This window comes from Phallusia mammillata, chromosome 8 (genome assembly GCF_965637545.1).
Source record: "Phallusia mammillata chromosome 8, kaPhaMamm4.hap1.1, whole genome shotgun sequence".
NCBI classification, from domain to species: Eukaryota; Metazoa; Chordata; class Ascidiacea; order Phlebobranchia; family Ascidiidae; genus Phallusia; species Phallusia mammillata.
This window is the reverse complement of record NC_137259.1, coordinates 14,579,289-14,601,130: the sequence shown is the minus strand read 5'-3', so window position 1 is coordinate 14,601,130 and position 21,842 is coordinate 14,579,289. Positions and strand designations below refer to the sequence as shown.

The 21,842-nt window shown below is 34.8% G+C and overlaps 2 protein-coding genes across 2 annotated transcripts; both read left to right on the top strand.

The window, feature by feature from the left end:
* The first annotated feature begins 6 nt into the window (after window positions 1-6).
* On the top strand, window positions 7-15,070 carry LOC145203783 (phosphoribosylformylglycinamidine synthase-like). Its single transcript, XM_080076092.1, has 24 exons — window positions 7-168; window positions 400-516; window positions 575-748; window positions 916-1,009; window positions 1,507-1,634; window positions 2,284-2,508; window positions 2,895-3,199; window positions 3,714-3,888; window positions 4,319-4,509; window positions 5,061-5,303; window positions 5,785-5,948; window positions 6,015-6,089; window positions 6,508-6,784; window positions 7,193-7,308; window positions 7,563-7,716; window positions 8,322-8,524; window positions 9,076-9,231; window positions 9,904-10,108; window positions 11,887-11,969; window positions 12,432-12,546; window positions 12,611-12,779; window positions 13,376-13,521; window positions 13,821-13,952; window positions 14,410-15,070. The coding sequence occupies exons 1-24, from the start codon at window positions 8-10 to the stop codon at window positions 14,580-14,582; spliced, it is 3,981 nt and encodes a 1,326-aa protein (XP_079932218.1). The 5' UTR covers window position 7; the 3' UTR covers window positions 14,583-15,070.
* Window positions 15,071-16,283: 1,213 nt separating this feature from the next.
* LOC145205049 (uridine-cytidine kinase 2-B-like) lies at window positions 16,284-20,412 on the top strand. Its single transcript, XM_080077689.1, has 7 exons — window positions 16,284-16,509; window positions 16,872-17,031; window positions 17,834-17,930; window positions 18,101-18,246; window positions 18,737-18,834; window positions 19,162-19,210; window positions 19,321-20,412. Exons 1-7 carry the CDS (start codon window positions 16,417-16,419, stop codon window positions 19,527-19,529), a joined length of 852 nt encoding a protein of 283 aa, XP_079933815.1. The 5' UTR covers window positions 16,284-16,416; the 3' UTR covers window positions 19,530-20,412.
* The last annotated feature ends 1,430 nt before the right edge of the window (window positions 20,413-21,842 follow it).

Below are 21,842 nucleotides of genomic sequence, written 5' to 3'. Positions count from 1 at the left end.
TTTGTTAATGATGGTAATGTTACACTACTACCAGCTAGCAAATGGCAGTCGAACAGTTATTGACAATAAACTTGAACAGTTGCTTGGCAACAGAGGGTGGGAATATTCGAAAGAAGTATGTTACAATGTTTGGCTTGAAGATGACACTGTTTCTGTAATTGATAAAAGGTAAAAACATTTGTAAACTAATTGTGTGTTTTTTGTACAGATAAGTTTGGAAGCATGAATAATGATAATAAATTTCTAATTATCTTGCTTTTTATCTACTTTCAAGGCGATATACCCTTTAACTCATTGTTTTGATAATTTGTGCTCAACAGTCACTCAATTTTACTGAAAGAAGGTCGTACTAAGTTGTTTTGTCACTATTTTATTCAACTATTTGTTTTATATTGACAGAAATTTGGAGTGGATTTTAAGGTTATTTAATGAAACTGAGAAATTGCAACCGGATAAGCCATTCTTACTAGAAGACAACAATGACCAAAATCAACTTCTTTTGGAAGTTGGGCCAAGGTTTGTTTTTAGTTGACATTTCTACTCCAAAGCAACTTTCTAAATGTGCATTTTTTAGATTAAATCAGCGAACACCATTTTGCACTAATGCAACTTCAATTTGTAAGAACATTGGATTGGTTGCAGTTAAAGGAATTGAACAGTCATGGCGATACAAATTTGTTGGAGAAGGGGTGAAAGCTTTTGAAACGGAAGTACTAGACATTGTACATGATCAAATGACTCAATGCCGGTAAACATTTAATTTCAAACTTGTAAAAACAATGATCATCATTTCAGCAGGCAAACATAATAGATGTGTAGCAATGCATTCCAGCAATACCAACCCAACAAGGATAAAAATGAAACAAACAAACATAAGGCATGAAGTAAAGCAATGTGTTTTTTTGTTAAATTTAGATACAAAACACCTTTATCAAGCCTGGAATGTAAAGTTGACAGAAAACCTTGGTTTGAAATTGATGTTATTCATGGAAGAAGCAAAGCTCTCCAGGTACCAGCAGTCTACCCTATAGTCTCACTATTTGCCCCTTCTTTTCTTTAAAATCGGACCAACTTTAAACAATGTCTGAATTCAATAAGATTTGAATAGTTTATACTTTAAACAGCATGACTATTTAAGGACAGTATTGATTACTGTGTTTGACTTAATAACACCAAACTTTCTCATGGTTATCTCTGAAATGCATTATTTACAACTTTGCATGTGTGAGGACCCATAAGTTGCAAAAACAAACTAAGATTATAAAAAAAAACAGTGACTAATATAGGGCCCAATGTAAAATGCATGTAGGGAACATATTAGGGTTTCAAAAAGGTGATAGTCTATGTGCTATGGCAAATGTGTTAAGCCACCCTTCCAGTTGTATATCCCAAAACTCCCAAGAAACAGAAAACATTGCTTTCAACCAAAATTGTCTACGTGTAAGAGGGAACCATTTATGTCAATAATTGTGTATAATAAATCGTGACATATTGCTGTTTCAACAGGCAGCCAGCAATGAACTTGGACTTGCGTTTGACGACTGGGACATAAAATTTTATGCAAACTTGTTCCGCCATGAGTTGCTTCGAAACCCCACCTCTGTAGAATGTTTTGACTTGGCTCAATCAAACAGGTATGTTTTACTAATAACAAGTAATGCCCATGCCTAAAAAAAGAAATTACCATATTCTGCCCTATGACTTCTTGAAGTAGAGCAAAAGTGCCAGCTTTCGTGTATCAGTACACAGTGCAACTTATGTTGGGGCTTGATAGTTGAAGCAACTATAGGCTAATAAAAGATTTAAAAAAAAACAAGTTATTAATAATACTGATTGTTGGAAAAGAGGTGTAAGGTTGCATGACAATGGGCTGAAATGATTTTTTTTAATGATAGTTTAAACCAGTGTGGTTCAAGAATCATAGGATAAAAGGCAACATTAAGGTTTAATAAATACTTTGTGTGCCGAAAAAACTCTTGAATTAAAGGACTGAGTTTGTTGCTTTAATTGACTTTATGGTTTCCTACTTAAGTATTTTTTTCACAATAGTTTTCACTAAGTTACATATAACTGTGTCAAAATCCGTGCGGATGCCAATGTTTACAACAATAACAAGTAAAAAATAATGTGAATATGTCGTTACAAAGTCCCTTTTATCAGTTAATTTACTCTATTTGTTTAGATCTTAACAAGACACCCCCAATGATTTCATGTCGGAAAAAATAGTTAATGTAAATGTGTAATACATGTGCACAACTTTCTATTGAGCAATTTTTATTTTAGTGAGCACAGCAGACACTGGTTTTTCAAGGCCAGGATGCAAATTGATGGAGTTGATAAGCCTCATTCACTTTTTGAACTGGTTACAAATACAATTGAACACAGCAAGAAAAACAATGTCATTGCATTCAGGGATAACGGAAGTGCAATAAATGGATTTGAAGTTGACATTATCAGTGTTAAAAACCCTAGAAAACCCTCTGCATTCAAGAAATCCTCACAATTACAGTAAGGATATGAATTTGTGGAATTTAAAACTGGTAAATTTAATTAAAAAAGAAAAAAATTAAGCATAGTCAAATACAAAGTGAAGTTTCATTTATTCCCCTGTGCTTAAAATCATTTTATTTTTATCAAAAATGATAAAGTAAAATTTTGTTCCAAGTTAATTGTAGTTACTACTTTTAAAAACTCAGTTTGATACTTAAAGTATTCATAAAAACATAAAAATTACTTCAATTTTCTCTTTGTGACGTAAATTACAGGTTGGCGGAGTTTGGTGCTGATTATTGGGTTTAATAAGTAAAGTAAAAAGGTTAAAAATCCTTGTAAATGAAAATAAATACTAAAAATTACTGGCCTCGTTTACAAACATACATCAACAATTATTTCAGACATATCACACTGACTGCGGAGACGCACAACTTTCCGACAGGTGTTGCTCCATTTCCTGGTGCAGCTACAGGCACTGGAGGGAGACAAAGAGACCAGCATGCTATTGGTCGAGGAGCACATGTTGTCGCTGGCACTGTGGGATATTGTGTTGGAAATTTAAACCTGGAAAACCATCAACTGCCCTGGGAGGACAAAGGAACATGGCCTTTATGTGGAAATTTGGCTTCTGCTTCGAAAATTATTATTGAAGCTAGTAATGGAGCAAGTGATTATGGAAATCAATTTGGAGAGCCAGTTATAACAGGTATATTGGCTGAAAAAGTTAGTGTAATCTTTTTTTAGTTATGACTTTTCAACCTTAGGTAATACTGCCTATTTTTTTCCTTAGCTAATACAGCCTATAGGTAATAATTTTTTTTTTTCAACCTTAGGTAATACTGCCTATAGATAATACTGATTAGTAAAAATGATGGGCAATACACACATAAATATATCACGTTTGTGGCTGAATGGTAAAAAAGTTAGTTAGAAAAGCAAGTAAAGTCCTAACTTTTCAGATATTTTGGTAATACTAATGAATTTTGTATTGTCGTAGGTGACCTCTATCATAAAATTATAACTAAATGTTTGTTTTTTTCTGATAAAGGTATGTTTAAGGTAGACTAGTTGAGTTGTCCATTTTGTTTTATTGACAATAAAACAGTTGTACCACATTGCATCACTTACTTGCACACAACAGACCAAAACTTACCATTTATTTACATTTGACAAAAATACCATTCAAAGTTCCCAGTAACAAGTACAGAACATTTTGTCAGGATTTTTTCGGTCATTTGGAATGAAACTTCCAGAAGGGGAACGACGAGAATGGCTGAAACCGATCATGTTTAGTGGTGGAATTGGCAGCATTAGTGATTGTAATGTTAAGAAGATTAAACTTGAAAAAGGCACAACTGGTCTGCTTGTGGCAAAAATTGGAGGACCCCCATATCGGTAACTTTCGCTATAAATTATTTAGTCATGTGTATGTTGCTTTGTTGTTTTTTTGAACAAAAACTATTTAACATGCTGAATAAAACGAGACAAAGAGTTGTTACCAACTTCACATGTTGTTTATGTAATGGTATGATCCAAACCTGGTTCAATTCTGTATGTTTTAGAAAATAAATGTGTTGATTCTTTGGAAGAAGTTTATTGTGTACATAAAAAAGTATGGCCTTTCTTTGTCTGAATTAGATGACCCTCGCCAGCCACAATTGGTTATGTGGCCCACTGACGAAAAATGTTGCACACTTCTGGTTTAAACAGTTACTGTGAATGTTTCTTTGAGCGAAATAATTTTAACTGAACTGGCCCAAAAATATGCCTTAGGAATATGTTAGTTATATGTGTAATCCAATTTAAAAAAATTTGTGAAACATAGTATCGGTGTTGGGGGCGGTTCTGCGTCATCACTTATGCATGGAGAAAATGATGTAAGTCGTGATTTTAACGCTGTGCAACGGGGAGATGCTGAAATGCAACAGAAACTACAGCGGGCAATACGAGCATGCATCGAGATGGAAGACAAGAATCCAATTCTTTCCATACATGACCAAGGGGCGGGTGGAAATGGTATGTTAATAACTAGCAATTTGATAATGTTTTAACATATCATGTGTTTTTATTGCTTAATGGTGGTTTGGGTTAGAAACTATGAAAATGTACTTTTTTTTGGGTTGGCCTAGAAGTTTTTAAGTCGGACAGCAATATAGACACACTCATAAAAATCAAATTGCTTTGATATTTGAGATACCAATTGTGCTGGTCAATACTTTAATATTCTGCCCCAATTACTGGCCTTTTGATTCTACATTGGGTCTCACATAGCTACACTATTTAAATGTATAGATCTAAATGAGGGTGACCAGTTCTACTTGCATTTTTGAACCATTGGGAAAATGTTATTCTATAAATGAAACTACAACAAAGTGGTTTGTTTTGGAAGGTCGTGTCCACACTCCCATTTTTCCTTTTTTTCTTCTAATAGTTGAAACCATAAGTTTCTGCCTGTTAAAACAACCAGGCTAAAACAATGTATGAGGATCCAAAGTTAAAATACCTTTTTTTAACATAAGCCATACACATGTGCAAGAACAATATATTGAAATCAAGTTCTGTTTTAGGAAATGTTCTCAAAGAGATTGTAGAACCTTCAGGAGCAGTGATTTATGCTAAGGAGTTTACCCTTGGTGACAAAAGCCTGAATTCATTGGAACTGTGGACAGCAGAATACCAGGAATCTGATGCAATACTAGTTGATAAATATAACATTGATACATTACGTGGAATATGCCAAAGAGAAAGATGTCCACTAGATGTTGTTGGAGAGCTGAATGGAAGTGGAAGAATTCTCTTGTCAGAGCAAGGTTTGATTTTATTTATTGTTTTGAAGAATATTACCAGAATAGAAGATTGAAAGCCTATAATTAAACACAAAGATCAAATATTAAATTGACATGCACCTTTAACCTGTTCTGGATTTTATAACTTGTAAATGTTAACAAATTTGTTGTTAGACTGGTGTGATGCTAAAGAAAATTCTGGTTGTTTTTAAGAACTTGATTTATTTATGTTTTGCCCATCAGAATAATTTCAGAGCAATGATGTTTTTTCAGCAAAATTACAATTTCTTAAAAAGCAACTAGTATTTTCAATTACTTTCACCAAATGAAATAAGCTCAGCTTTACAACTCAACAGACCTATAAAATGTATAAATATTGAAGATGATTTCCACTTTTTATAGAATTTGCCACAAAGCTGTTATGTCATTCCACTGTCTTGCAGTTGCTGACCTCAAATAACTAATAGGTTCACTAATAATAATCATTCAAAAAAAACTCCTGTAGATATGTTGAAAACCTCACCGGCTAAACTTCCTTGTCTGAGTGACGACCAACATGTGCTCCACCCAGTGGATTTAGATTTAAATTTGATTTTGGGAAAAATGCCGCAAAAACATTACAGTCTTGTGTGGATAGAGAGAAAGTTGTCACCAATTAACTATGAAAAGGTATAAATATTTTGTTTTAGGTTTTCTTATTTAGCAACTATAGTAAAAACCAATTATGTTTTACAGATTGTCTTTAATAAAGCTTTGGATCAAGTATTGCAACTACCATCAGTGGCTAGCAAACGTTTTTTAACCAACAAGGTGGGTTTAAGTAGATACTGCATATCTGAAAGCAAGATTTTAATAATTTATGGTGATTTTTGGCGTTGCTCTTAACAAAATTAAAACCAAAAGTTCAATAAAAAACATAAATGTCATCTTACATTTCCTACAAATCGTGAAAAAAAAATCTGTTATAAATTTAATGTAAACCCAACTAAGCTAAATCCCTTGAAAACCATCTCAAACTGACTGACCTTAAGTGAAGCTGTATATTGGGTAAGACTCTTTGATTCGAATCCAATGAAATCAAAGTTGACAAAAAATCAAGTCCACTACAGCTCCTTCAAACTCATAACTTGATCTGACTTAACTTCAGTCTAGTTTTCATTTGAGTATTACTCAACTCAAGTTCCTTCAAAGATGCCTAACTACACTCCTAACTTTTGTCACTCAACAGGTTGACAGGTCGGTCACTGGATTAGTTGCCCAACAACAGTGTGTGGGACCTTTACACACTCCGCTTGCAGATGTTGCAGTCACTAGTCTTTCACACTTTACCACTAGAGGGAGTGCTACAGCTATTGGGGAGCAACCTCTGAAAATTTTGGTAAACGAGAGTACAGGAGCCAGAATGACTGTTGGAGAGGCACTAACCAATCTTGTGTTTGCGGCTGTTTCTGATATCCAAGAGATAAAATGCAGTGCAAACTGGATGTGGCCAGCAAAGCTACCAGGTAGGAGACTTTACAGATTTGGTCAAAAATCTTTTTGTGTGGCAGTATAAAAAGTTGTTTTTATATACAGTGCTTGGTGTAAAACTGTAAAATCGTTGGTTCAAAGCAGAGTAAGTCGATTTGAAACTATTAAAATTTTAGTTTTTACTGACTCAAATTGAAGTAGGTGTTTTATAGCAGTGTTTCATAAAGTTGGGTTGCCTAAAAAATCTGCTGGGGCACCTGGTTTTTGTGACAAGAGCATCTACTTCATAACTTCATTTCACAGTAGCCTAACTTTGTACAGCTATTTATCTATATTATTTGATAGTTCTGTTGCAAATGGGTTGCTACAATTTCTTTTAACAAGTGAATTACCTGAAATAAACACTGTATTTGCAATTAAGTGAATATCACATTAAAATGCAGGTGAAGGTGCTCGTTTAAGAATGGCTTGTGAATCGATGTGTGAAATTATGAAACATCTTGGAATTGCTGTGGATGGTGGAAAAGACTCACTCAGTATGGCTGCCTCAGTTGGAAAAGTAAATCTTTTGCTTTAAAACAATTACGAACTACACAAGATCCACATATTCACAATCTTGTTAATTGCAAATTCAATTTTTGTTACATACTTAATTCCAACCATTAGTTTATCAATAATTAAGATAAAAAAACTACTTTATTGCATACTTGAGGTCATTGCAAAAAAAGCTTGGCAAATAATATTTAAATTAACTAAAAACCTCCGTGATTTGGTGCTAATTTCGGTAAATTTTGTTTGTTGATTTTGTTGTAGGAAATCGTCAAGTCACCAGGAGCACTTGTCATTTCTGCATACGCACCATGTGTTGATATTACTCTTACAGTGACCCCTGACCTCAAGTGCCCAATTGATGATTTCTATGGATGGCTAATTTATGTCCCAATGAGCAACTCACCACCACACCTAGGTTTGTAAACCCAATTTTAATATATTAGTTCCTCATTTTATAAAGTTATGCAATCTGTCTCTGTATATTTTTACCATGGTTTTGTATTTCAGATTACTATTTTAGATTTGGTGATTGTCTCACAAGTTTGTCTGAGCTCATCAAAAATAGTTTTAAGTATCTAAACAGTACCCTTCAACCTTTTTGTTGTCAGATAACTCATGGTAATTTTAGCGGAAATAAATCAGCTATTTTTAAAATGTCTAAAATGCTAGTGTAAAAAAACAAATGCATTTTCAACTCGTTCTGCAAAATCTCAGATTAAGAGCCCTGTATAAAAAGTAATTACCCAAAGTTTGAAAAGCAAATACAGTAAACCATGGTTAATCCGGACTTGATTGGACCCAAAATTTGTCTGGATTAGGTGAAGATTCTACATAAACTAATAAAAAATCCTGTCACATTTCGAATTATTTGTACCTCAAGGTCAGTTTTTTTTTTATTAGGCCAAGATCTGAATTACTCAAATCAGGTTGAATTGAGGTTTACATTGAAATTTGATTCCAACCACAGCTTTTTAACCATTACCAAATCACAAAACACCAGCAAACCAATTTCTGCTTCAGGTGGTAGCGCTTTTGGCCAATGTTTTGATCAGCTTGGTGATAAGACACCAGATCTTGATGACTCAGCACTATTTGTCAGTGCCTGGACAGTGACTCAGCGACTTATAAGGTCTCGTCTAATTACTTCTGGTCATGATGTCAGTGATGGTGGTGTTATCACTTGTTTGTTGGAAATGGCTTTTGCTGGGAATTGTGGATTAAAGGTAATTATCTCAAGGTTTATCAATTGAGGCTTGGTAACAGCTTGATGCATCAGTAACATATGCAATTGTATCATTTTGTACTGAATAACTGGTAAATAGAATATAATTCTCGAAATTGTTTGACAAATTGTATTGAAAGATACAATCAAAACATCTGAACTTAAAAATCAATTTACTTAGATAGTTGTGCAACAAAGTAATTCAAATGAGTTATCGATGGTTGCTACCTTTTATCTTACTTTTAATCAACTTAATTTTTAACAGAATTTGAAATTTTAAGTGAATTTAAGTTTGAATCAATTTAGTGTTTTTATGTGTGGTATGTATAGAGAAACTTTTTCTATGATAACTTATGATCGGAAAATTGGATGATTATAATTGGAGATAATTAACACGAGGGACCAATGTGAATCCCATACCTAATAGTTAATGAAAAAATGTGGATAAATGCATAAGGCTTGATGACTTGGCAATGCCATTAACCATAATTAGCTGTTTGAGTCAACCTTAACTTTTGTGCTGTAACATTAGATTAATTTATATATTTTTAGATTGATGCTTCATCAGAGTGTTCCCTTCTGGAATATTGGTTTTCTGAAAAACTTGGCCTGGTTCTGGAAACTAGTGATAAAGATTCTGTATTAGAAATTTACAGAGATGAGGGTGTTAAATGTGTTTGCCTGGGAAAGAGTATAAAAGAACGAAAGGTATCTAAATCAATTTAATTCGTAGATTTGTTATAGGTGTAACAAACACTGTTTAAAATGTTGAAATGGCATTATATGATAACTTTTAAGTTGGTAATAATCTGTCCAGTTTAGCCAGACTTCACAGATTAAATACTGAACCCAGTCATTTTGTCCTTTTATAGTCAACTGACCCCCACACTAGCTATTATTGCACATTTTTATAATTTGTTGCCCATGTTAACTAAAGTGGTAATTTAGATTTACATTAAAAATATCTGCTAAATTACATTAAAAGTATGACATGTAAGTTTATGAACAGTCGAAAAAGAGAAATACAAATGTGAAAGAAATGTTTAATGGTTCAAATTGATTGCTGTTCATATTATACTTTATTTGCCTGCTGTTTTGAAAGCATCCTACTTTTTAGCGGTACAAATGCGACATGACTAAAAGTATGGTATATAAACCAGATAAAACTGTTTATAAACAACAATCCACCACCATCTGAAAAATCTGTAGGCTCCATAAAATTGGATTTTTTGCTTTACCTGATTGAACCAATCTATCTTAACATTCAACAAAATACTTATGATATATTCCCAAAATGAATGACAAGTACAGTTCACAATTATTTTCATGGTTTATTTTGCTGTATTGGATTACCTAATTTTGTATTGAAATTCATAATAGGTTACAATCCAGTACAATGATGAAGTTATTATTGATGGTGAATCCACAAATACACTTCGTGATACTTGGGAGAAAACAAGCTTTGCTTTGGAACAACTACAATGCAACCCAGATTGTGTTACACAGGAGCAAAAATGGTTATTTGAGTGTGAAACTGAACCATGCTACAATGTCACATTTGACCACTTGGTTTTGACCAAAACAGGTATAGAAAATGAGTTTTGTTGATTATGGGTCCCCTTCCCTGAAGGGGACACATATTGATTTTACTCAAATTGTTTTTTTTTTAATTCTTTTTTTTTCTTTTTTTTTCTTTCATTTTTTTTTCTCCCCAAAGTTTGTCCGACTCGTTTTTCCATCAAATGTTTGATGGATTTGGATGAAATTTACACAGATGGTAGATGCAGTTATGTAGATGTGCATCCCACTTTGTTTTTGTTGATAACCCCAGTATTTACCCCGCTAGCCCCCTAAAATGGGTATTTTTCCCCCAAAGTTTGTCCGACTCGTTTTTCCATCAAATGTTTGATGGATTTGGCTGAAATTTGCACAGATGGTAGATGTAGTTATGTAGATGTGCATCCCACTTTGTTTTTGTTGATAACCCCAGTATTTACCCCGCTCGCCCCCTAAAATGGGTGTTTTCCCCCCGAAGTTTGTCCGACTCGTTTTTCCATCAAATGTTTGATGGATTTGGCTGAAATTTACACAGATGGTAGATATAGTTATGTAGATGTGCATCCCACTTTGTTTTTGTTGATAACCCCACTATTTACCCCGCTAGCCCCCTAAAATGGGTGAGTTTTTGAACAGTGTCAGAATTGGCTGAAATTTGGCTTTCTTGTATAGTATGCTATTTATAGGTGTCGATTGTTGTGTTTAACCTAACATTTAGGTAACATTTACCCCACAAGCCCCTAAAGTGTAAAACATATTTGTATGTTACTGGGCACCACAAACAAAAGATTTCTTTGGAGCAATAGTGTTACAAGGGCAACCAGTTGTATGTTGCTCGTTGGTGGGTTGCTTGGTGGTCGTTTTTGCGCCATGGCAGTTAGGGGCTTGTTAACAGCCCTATAACGTCAGAAACATTAACGGTTGTTGCTCAAAACACCTCTAGTGGCCGAAATTTAAAACATTGGCGGATAGGGCTGAAATTTTGCAGTACTATTGATTAATGTGGTTTTTATATATTTTTTAGTTTGTGTGTCGAACCCAATTAGTTGCCCTACTAGCCCCCTAAAATGGGTCAGTTTTTTATAACGTTATAGGACATACTTCAAACAATATCTGGGGTGAATCTAATTTTATAGTTTGTATTCTACATAGTATTATTATTTAAGCCCAGTGCCGATCACTGTGTTTTACCTTACAACACCCGACTTTCTCATGGTTATCTCTTGAATTGCATTATTTTCAACTTTGCATGTGTGGGGACCCATGAGTTTTTGCCTGCAGAAACGACTAAAGTTATAAAAGACGATGGCTAATATGGGACCCAATACAAAATAAGCATAGGAAATATATTTATGTTTTAAAATAGGTTATAGTGTATATGCAAGGGCAATATGTGCTAAGCCACCCTTCTAGTTTTTTGTCAGGTTTGAGAGAAAATTATTTCCGAAACAAAGGTGCAAAATATTTGTTAGTCAATTATGTTTAGCGGCTTTTATCAGTCACAAATTTATGACATAAAAGATATTGGTCAACTTGTTTATCGCTTCAAACAAATGCAAACTTTTGAGCTTGTCTTCAAAATCTGTCAAATTTATGTTATGTCATATACATGTGTGATGTGATGTGTATTCCCAAATACACAGTATTACCGAATATTTTCGACAAAAATGTAATGCTGCAGCTAAAGATATCACTTTTGACTGCGTAAAAACACAAGCTTGCAGTTTTAACTTCAATAGAAAAATATATTGATACTGCATATCAGCAATGCATTATGTGGTGATTAATGTGCTTATGGTTACGTAGAAATTCAAGTCGCTATATTACGTGAGGAAGGAAGCAATGGAGATCGTGAAATGGCTGTGGCTTTCACAGCAGCTGGCTTTCAGGTAACTTTGCTTAATTTTGTTTAGTTGACATGTCAATAGCTATTGTAGAGTTAGTATGTGTGTGTACAACAGAATCATTTGTCCCCCCAAAAAACCTTTGAAACAATTTTACTTGACTTCCTAGTTTTCTACTGTGTTTTGAAATCGGATTCCATTTTCCCCACAAACCTAATCAGTTGATAGGATCAAATTATTAAAATTCGTACTGCCCAGTGGAGTTGGCCCGGTAATACTGCTATGGCGCCGTTAAATTTAGTCTTTAGTTTTACTTCGGGTTACGCTACAGCAATTTCCACATTCGTATTGCTATGACGATTTATAAACTTAACTGCAGTTGCGTCATATGTCAGGCCGTTTGCATATATTTTTAAAGCACTTGGAATACCCTAGACCCAAAAATGCTTCAAGGGAATTCGTAAATAGTGGAATATTTTATTGTCATTGTGTTTTCTTGCTCATCAGCCTTGGGATATCACAATGCAAGACCTTATCGACGGAACGATCTCATTGGACAAATTTCGGGGCGTTGTCTTTGTGGGCGGTTTCAGCTACGCCGACGTTTTTGGTTCAGCAAAAGGTAAAAAAACATTTTTCCGAAAACACGTATTTTTTCTAATTTTATGTTTTTTCTTCTGAAATAGGCTGGGCTGCCTGTTGTCAGTTTAACTCTTTTGTATCGAAACAATTGAAACATTTTCGAAATCGGAACGACACATTTTCGTTGGGTGTCTGCAACGGCTGCCAGCTGATGGCGCTATTGGGTTGGATTGGACATGAGGGGAAACTCCCTGATGACGAGTTAAGCGCCAGGTTTGTGACGTCAGCACATAGATTAGTGTTGTTTCCATTTCACCAATAATATAAATGCGATAATACAGTAAACCACGGTTAATCCGGACCCATTTGGACCAAAACAATTGTCCGGATTAACGCGAAGATCCGGATAAACCGTGGTCGATTAGTTCAAGTTTTACATTGCAAATCATTTGTACCTTACGTTTTGTCCAAAATAGGCGAAGAACCGAAGACCCGGATTAACGTACAATGTTTTAAGTTCAGCATGATAATCACCAAACTAATTGATCTCAGAGGGCCTGTACAAAGTAAATACATTTTAATGCTCACGTTTGAAGTGCCTATATTTATATGATAATCTTAATTGGTTCGGAATTCCTGAGTAAGTTAGATATTTTTGGGTTGAGCTTGCATTACTGATACATCGCAAATGCAGTTACTATATAATCCGTTTGTTTTGTATGTGTGGCCATTACTAAGCAATTTGGAGTTAATGGTACAAAAGGAAAGGTGGATTTAATACATTGTATGTTTTTACTGTATAAACATTTTTTGGGCAGTCATCAAACACTCATAACTTCCATTTCATTTATCCTTATGTATTTGAACAGACAACAGCCTTCAGTTTATCTTGCACCCAACGTTTCAAATCGGTTTGAATCACGTTTTGTTTCGGTAAAAATTGAGAAAAGCAATTCTATAATGATGAGAGGCATGGAAGGGTCGGTTTTAGGCGTGTGGGTCGCCCATGGTGAAGGTGAGACTCGTAATAAATATCATAGACGATGACGTTAACGGAACGTCACACGCTGAAAACAAACATAAAAGGGTTTATTCAGTAAATGCAAGGGTATTGGCTTTTTTGTCCTATGTTAAAACACTATTTTTTTGTCTTTGGTTGCATAAATAGGCCACCTTATTGATTTTTTTAAAATTTATGCCCCTGTTTTCAAATGCCGTGTCAACAGCGTGACGTCATCAACAATTACAGCTCGAATTGTATGAGCTGTTGAATGACGTCATGGCTTAATGCAATAAATTGGATAATATTTTCAGGTCGTTTCCAATTTAACAGCAAAGATCTGGGAAAGGAATTGTTTTCAAAATCTTGCGTTCCAATACGTTATGTTGACCACGATGGCCAGGCAACAGAACAATACCCACTAAATCCAAATGGCTCCCCAGCAGGTGATGTACTTAAATGGTGACGAAAAAACAACACAAACTTTATTGTTAAAACAATACTTGCCTTTATATATTTAGCTAAGTGTTTTAGCTGGTATATTTCAGATTCTTGATCAGTGGTTTGCTCATGCGTTTAGATTCGGAGGATGAAATTTAGTCTTCCCTTGTCAGTTTAACAAATTAAACCGTTTTTTTTTTGAAAAAAACACATTTGTCCCAATCTAGCGTTCACATGTTTTTCAGGTTTGAAAGAAAATGGTGAATATACGTGGTAGTTTTGGTTTGTCTTTTTTAACCTTAAAATAGCAGCCTAAATTTTATGCCTGTCCGCATGACAAAGTATTAAATCATACAACGACAACAGAGTTAATTACTGATCACTGAAGGTGGCAAAGGACACGAAGTAAAAACTGGCATACGCGGTTTTCGGAAAGCATGTGTTAACTTTCTGTATTCCCAGGGATCGCTGGACTTTGTTCTGCTGACGGGCGCCACTTAGCGGTTATGCCTCACCCGGAGCGTTGCTTTCAATTGTGGCAGTGGCCATGGAAACCGTCGTCATGGCAACAAATGAAACAGTCACCGTGGTTGCGAATGTTTCAAAATGCATTGGTTTGGTGTCAAAACAATTAAGAAGTCCATGAAAATTAAATGCCGAATAAATTCAATGCTCATTTTTCTAGCAACGTTTTTCCTGATTTGACGCAATCATACTTTTATTCTAAATGCGTAATTCGTTAGTCCTTTGCCTTGGAAAGGGGTTATAACGCCAGTGCATTTTGTTGTAATAACTTGGCCCTCAAGGCAATGCTGGACCTAAGTAGTTTATCAACCATTCTAAATCCCAAATTACTGTGTGACAGAAAGGTCTTTATGTGGCATTACATCTGTATGCAATTTATATGTGTATCCTAAAATTAGGTTCAAAGCCTAGAATATATCTACAAGGTGTTATTTGTGGAAATTACTTCCTACTGCCAAATAGTGTTCAACCTAACCATATATACCTGATTCTCTTGTTTGCCTAGCAATCGTTGAGCTTTAATTTTCCACTGTGTTTCTTATTTTTGCGACATCAGAAATAACATTTTGTTGACGCCAATAAACGTTTCGGTCTTGTTCGAAGCTGTTTTTTTATTTCTATTGTGCACAAGAGAAGGGGGGCTTTGGGTTGAATTTTTATCGGAGTCCTGATTTTGGATTTCAAAAGTTAGGCATCAAATGTTCCATCCTTGGAGAAAATTTTTTATTTTATCACATTTAGCGACCTATTTGGTCTATTTTTGTCATTTAACCTAACATTTTCGTTTAAACCCCCTACAGTCGACGGGCACAAAAATGTATTTTTGTCAAATTCAAATTTGTTTCAAAGCATACAGTTTATGGTTGTTTCTCTTTGTCCTTTGGATAAATAACGCGGTGCAATCTTATCAGGTCTTACATTTAATCTTTGAACTTCCTCTTTCTTGGTCGAAATGAAAACAAAACGTTAAAAAGCAATTATGTAAGTTTTTTTTGGGGTACAAATTAGACGATATGACTACTATGAGAGCTAAAAAGGGGCAGCATGTTTGCCATAAAAAAGCTGAATCAGACAGAGTGTCAATAAAAAGCGCCAGACAGAAATTTTGTAGTAAGTAGATGTAAGTGAAATTTGAATCACACACTTCAAGTGGTCTTTTTTGGCGAAGGACAAGACGGAAACCGAAAAAAAGAGTGGCTATGTAGCATTTGTCCTTTTCATTCAACATATTTACTTGTTAGAAGAGTCAACAGAAATACAATCCCGTTTTTTGGTACAAGTAAACATATAACCTATTTACTTGTGTTAAAAGCTATATTTTTTGCAAACAATTTACAAATCTATGTCGTTACCACCCAAGATACTGTATTGTTTAACAGTTGTTTACGTAGCAAACACTAGTGGCAAACTGACCTAAATCAGGCACTTACTGACGTTCTGATCACGTAAACAAGTACCGCTTGTGGACAAACAGTGGCAGACTGTTTGCTTTGCGAGAAATTTTAACCTCGGAATAAATTAAATGCCCGGGTTAACTACCGGCAGTAGGCTACCAAGCAGAGTCTACGGCTTGTTAGTGCAAAACCACTCTGTTTTTGGATTACGCCATGTTAGTGCAACACCACTGTGTTTTTCGTTTTTGACTCCTAAATAGTCGTTCAATGTGCAGAAGTAGGACTATTTTTCGGGCACCAAGTCTACTATACGTTTTTTGAATTAAAGGATTGTTTGTTTTTTGGAAATAAGGCAAACTGATTTTAAATTAATATGTTATTTTTCCTTATTAATGGAATTATTTACTAAAGCAAATTTAAGAATTACGTTTGGCAAATATTAATGCTTAACTAGCCGCGCGTGACCTTTTTCGTCATTGTACCTAAAAAATTTCGACCACGTTGTTGGAACAAAAAAGGCTGTTCGAGACGAAAACAATCAGTCCGAAAAATGTCGGTCGGTATCGCGCACCCTGTAGTGGACAGCAAATCTCGCCGCAGAACGTTTATAATTGGCGTTGCGGGTGGCACATCATCCGGAAAGGTAAGTGGTTAAATATTCCAGTGTTTAAATAATTTAAAAACAGGTCCAATTTCGAAGTTTGTTGTGACCATTGACGTCATAAATAAGCCGGCCCGGACGTCTGATTTCTATGTTCTGTTGCGTGCTCTTTCTTCCAAGCTACATGAAAGAGCAAGGTCGTGTTTTTGTCTGTCCACATTCTACGACATAAAACATTAACTCAAACACTTTAAATACACATCACCCACCCTTACAACCAAACAAGTTTTATTTAATCGATTTCTTATGTTTTTTATTGAAATCCAATTCGAAATTTTGAACAAAACTTTTTTCATTCAATTCTTGAAACAGAACACCTTTTTCATTATGTGTATTTTCTTTAGACGTCAGTATGTCAGAAAATCTTAGAGTTACTTGGTGAAAGTTTTGCTGTGAATGGATCGAGGAAAGTTGCTATTATCAGTCAGGACAACTTTTACAAAGAATTGAGTGATGATGAAGTCAGTCTTGCCCATAAATCCCAATATAACTTTGACCACCCAGGTAAGTTTTTTTTTTACATTTATGATCTAATGTTATGTAGAACACTTTGTTCGTAGGATTATTTGCATGATATCCATTATTAACATTTTGAATTCGCTACCCGTAGAACATTTTGTTGACACCAAATGTATATGTACAGTCTGCTCTCTGGGGTCTAGTACAAGTGTGTGATATATTCTCTGTCAAAATATGCGAACAGGAAAGAAAAAATGGTCCTACATGTAAAACTGCGTTGGATAATATAACAGTGCTCATGCATCAATTAAAAGAAACAAAGAAATGACATGGCGATGTAATGATTGTAAGATGTGACACGCCATAAGAAGGTGTTTTAAGTCATTTCAGTAATTTATCCACCTTTTTTGATGGCAAGGAGTAAGATATAAATGTGTACCAAGTGATAGAATAGTGCATCAAGTAATGTTAAAGTTTTTCTTCCTAAAAAACAACTTGTGTGATTGTTTTAGGCATCACTGTGAAAACTGAGTGAAGTTTTTACACATCTGCATGAATTCGGATGTTGCCATAGTGATTAAGATTTTTTCACAATGCAGCTAAACCCACAAGTGTTCTGATTTACCAACACATAACATTATGTTTTATTATTTCTGTCTACAAAGCTCCAATCTAAAAACATGACATGACTAATTTCTAGGGACAGAAAAAAGTCATTAGCTTTTTCATTAAACTTTTGTTAATTACACAGTATACAGTGGACATAGATCAACCGTCACTTTTAAAACACTATCATCAAATTTAAATTGAATATTGATCAAGATTTTAAACATACAATTTTATGCAGATGCTTTCGATACAGCTCTTATGAAAAAAACAATTTTGGACACAGCGAATGGAAAAACAATAAAGATTCCTGAATACGATTTTAAAACACATTCGAGGTATGTTATAAATTAAAGACAAAAACCACAACAACCAAAAACAACATTGTAATTTGTTTTGATTAAATTATTCCACTTCCTGTGTGTAAAGATTGGAAGCATTTTGCAATTACAAAATATGTAAACAATGCTGATATTGTTCGGAAACCAACAAATAATGTGTTTTAAAGGAAAAAAGATGTATTTGAAGAACTACATCCTTGCGATGTGGTGCTCTTTGAAGGCATTTTGGTGTTTTACCACAAGGAAATTCGTGACCTTTTTAACATGAAGCTATTTGTGGATAGTGATGCTGACACTAGATTATCACGGCGTGGTAAACATAACTAACCAATAAAATATCATTCGGTTATTGTGATATATCAAAACTAATTTACATTACATGTTTTTGAAATTTAATGTTATGTAAGTCATCTTAATTTGTGTCTTTGAAAGTTATGCTATGCTCATTAAGCAGAACCCCTAGAACAGTGTCTCAACCCTGTATGCAAGAAATGAAACGAGACTGTGCTAGGTCCTTGGCATTCCCTAACCACCTCACAACTTGCAAAAATATATCATTACTTAAATCTGTTTTCTTTTTAACATTTTATTCAAGCCCTAAATAATAAATCTTAAATAGAGACTAAAAAGGTTGAGAAACAGCACCCTAAAATGTCTATTCATTTTCTATAGACAAATTATAAAATGATAAAAGTTTGAGATTGTGCTTATAAATTAGTTTTATGGTGTTTTCCTTATCACTTTAAAAAGCCTATGTTTCAATGTTTGGAAACAGGGCAAGTCTGAATAAACTTTTTCTTTAGTGTTGCGAGATACATCAGAAAGAGCACGATCACTTGAGTCAGTGCTTCAACAATACACAACGTTTGTGAAACCTGCTTTTGAAGAATTTTGCTTGCCTGTGAGTAAAGATGCTTTTGGTGGTAATGGTGTCAATCAACCATTAACAGCTATTGAAACGGCAACCACAAAATACATAACATAAGTGGTTTTCAAACTCCCTATTCCGGTTAAACTGTATATCGTATTGGAAATAAAGGAGTGCTTTATGTGTATGGCTTACTTATGCCCGAAGCTATTTACCAGAATGTCATTAGTGATTAGCTTGCATATCCTTTTTTACAGGTAGCAAGTGCATACTTCCCATGTCAATCAAATAAGTGTCATGACCAGATTGTATGATGTAGCATAGAATGGCTTGTTAATTTTGAACTATTATTTTTTGCAGACCAAGAAGTATGCAGATGTCATAATTCCACGTGGAGCTGAAAATTTTGGTAATTTGTTTACATTGCTTGTGCTGAAAACTTAACAGTCCTTTGTACAGATTTTTTTGTTGGTGGGGCATTTGTAACAGGATTACAAGGAACTTTTTTTGATTTTATAGTGGCCATTAATCTTATTGTCCAACACATCCGTGACATTTTGAATGGGGACATTATGAAAAAGTGCCAAAGCAGTGGACTTTCACCAAAATTAAGAAATGGATTGGAAAATGGGGCACACCAAAATGGAGATCATGTGTTAAATGGGGGAGACTTAAAAGGTTTTCGAAAAAAGGGAAGCATTTCTGATCTTGCTGCTCGACCTCATTGATGAGTTTTCTTCCTTCAAAACTTTTTTGTTGGGTGAATTGGTTTTGAAATGATTTTTAAAAAGCTGCTTGTTTGGAAGTAGATAGTTTTTGGTTGCGGGTCATCCGATGTTAAAGCAACACCAGTAAGTAAACATCAGGATATATTGCATGTTGTAAATGCAGAGTTGCTGCTGTATTATTTCAAAATACTTGCTTAAAATCCTATAGAACTTTCAGTGTATTTACCTTTTATAGTGTTGAACTAGGTATGTAGCATTGAGGCCTCAAAAATTGGAAGATCTCTTCAAAATTTGTTAAAAAAATACTGCCTGTAGTACTTGTAGATAGCGTTCTCTTATTTCAAAGTCAAAAGTGTGTTGAGTTCAAACACAATTGCCAACTTTGCTTTTGAAATGCACATTTCCAGAACTGGAGTGTTAAAAACAACTTCATTGGTGACAAACTTGTGGTGGTTAAAAAAAGAGATGTGAGTTTTGAAGTGTAGCAAAACAAAAACGCATTGCATTGACCAAATTTCCCGATGTTTTTTTTTTTTAAATCCAACTCTTTAGATTGCCTTAGCTTAATATTTTCTGCACTCTTAAGTTTTTTTGACACACCAAACTATGTCTTAGCAAAATTTCATTCGAAATGTGTTCCTTGCCGCTGATTTTAGTTTACATGAGAGGAGTTTTTTTGACCAATTCCTATGTCTAAACTTTGTGTAGTTGCATGACACATGTACATTCTTTTCGCTTTATTTTGTACTTGTAAATGCAACAGCTTAAAGCTTTGCTGATTGTTGTGTTTATACAACTTTGTTTACTGGTTTGTCACATACTGCTTGTTTTGCAATGTTGCCAGTGCTTAAACAGTAGTAAACAAGAAAGGACCACAAATTCATGTATTTGTGAGGACTTGTTCTTTGTGATTTATTGGCCTTTAAAGATGCCAGAATCTGAAGTCATAATAGCTGTGTGTCAGCTGAGGTCATAAAATAAACATAGGGACTTCCTAGGACATTTTGTTCCAAAGAGAAAGTTACTACTGAGGAATGTAACAACCCAAGTAACCCAAATAGGCGTAAAAAGCAACAACCTTTATGCAAACGTTTGGGCCAATGCTCATGCCACGATTAGTGATATAAGGGGCCACTTTAGTACCCCTGTTTATAACTACTTTGAGTCAGATAAACGCTTGATAAAAATGTGCGAAATAAGCGATGCGTCCTCATTAAACGTTTGAACATATCCGTGTACTGTATAATATTCCAAAGGTCACTAGTAGTTTTTGTAGAAATTTGCTGACTTAAGTAAAGTTGCAAGCATAACAATGGTTTGTGTACTAATCTGTCCTCTACCGAAGAAGGAACAATGCAAGAGATTGTTGAACTATCGGCGGCGTTTTATTGTAGTTGGGAAAGCATCCCCCCCATAACTTTTAAATTGTTTTACACACACACAAATGATGCAAATGACTGTGAACCGCCATCCAATTAATTATTCCCACAACATGCCGTGTTTTGAAAAACAAAACCGGACACGACAACTTTGCTTAATCAATATGGATGGTTATTAGCACGGTTGCATCGTTAACTGTAAAGTTATTAATTGACAAACAATCAACTATTGGTAAAAAATGTGTAGTAGCGGGATGTATTTGGTAGGAAACAGCTTTTGCTAAATGTCATGTTCGGTAGTTTGAGTCAATACCTAAACCACAAGAGTTTTACCGCTGTTCGTGGAAGATTTGCACAGGAAATGTCACACTATATAAAATAAACTAAACTCGATATCATTAAGCAGACATGAAAGCAGTTACATTTAACGTTTGGCCCTAAAGAAGTGAACGCTTCTGGTAATTCGGTGTAACCTTTGCTCATCTTGTTTGTAGCTTTGAAAAACGTGGTCAGCCCAAAGACGGGTTGGCAAGGGTAAAACACAGCACCCTATGTCCCTAGGCAGCCAAACATTTTGGGAGGGGCCAAATAATTTGTTGTCTAATACAACTTTTTGCTAACGCTCGGCGTGCTTTTACCAAACACGTGACTTGCCAAATTGTGGTTAGACGGGACGGCCAAACGCTTTATTGATTTATCCCATGTCTACATAAATCAAAAAAGCATGGATTACAACTTGGTGACAAAAGTCATTTTTGGTAATTTATATATTCCTTTGATACCACAATGATGAGGGACAAAACTACACTAAATTAAAGTTTATCAATGTACAACTTTCAAAATTTGGGAGTGGCCATGGCTACGCCACTGACCCTAGGTTGTGTTGCCAGCTCGATTTTTGATAAACCACTGAATCCTGTCCAAAAACGCTCAA

Coding starts and splice junctions, on each gene's coding strand:
- LOC145203783 (XM_080076092.1), top strand. CDS start 8: ATGATGGTAATGTTACACTACTACCAGCTAGCAAATGGCAGTCGAACA. Junction 517..574: donor CTTTTGGAAGTTGGGCCAAG/GTTTGTTTTTAG, acceptor TGCATTTTTTAG/ATTAAATCAGCGAACACCAT. Junction 3,889..4,318: donor ATTGGAGGACCCCCATATCG/GTAACTTTCGCT, acceptor TGTGAAACATAG/TATCGGTGTTGGGGGCGGTT.
- LOC145205049 (XM_080077689.1), top strand. CDS start 16,417: ATGTCGGTCGGTATCGCGCACCCTGTAGTGGACAGCAAATCTCGCCGC. Junction 16,510..16,871: donor GTGGCACATCATCCGGAAAG/GTAAGTGGTTAA, acceptor TATTTTCTTTAG/ACGTCAGTATGTCAGAAAAT. Junction 18,835..19,161: donor TTGAAGAATTTTGCTTGCCT/GTGAGTAAAGAT, acceptor TATTTTTTGCAG/ACCAAGAAGTATGCAGATGT.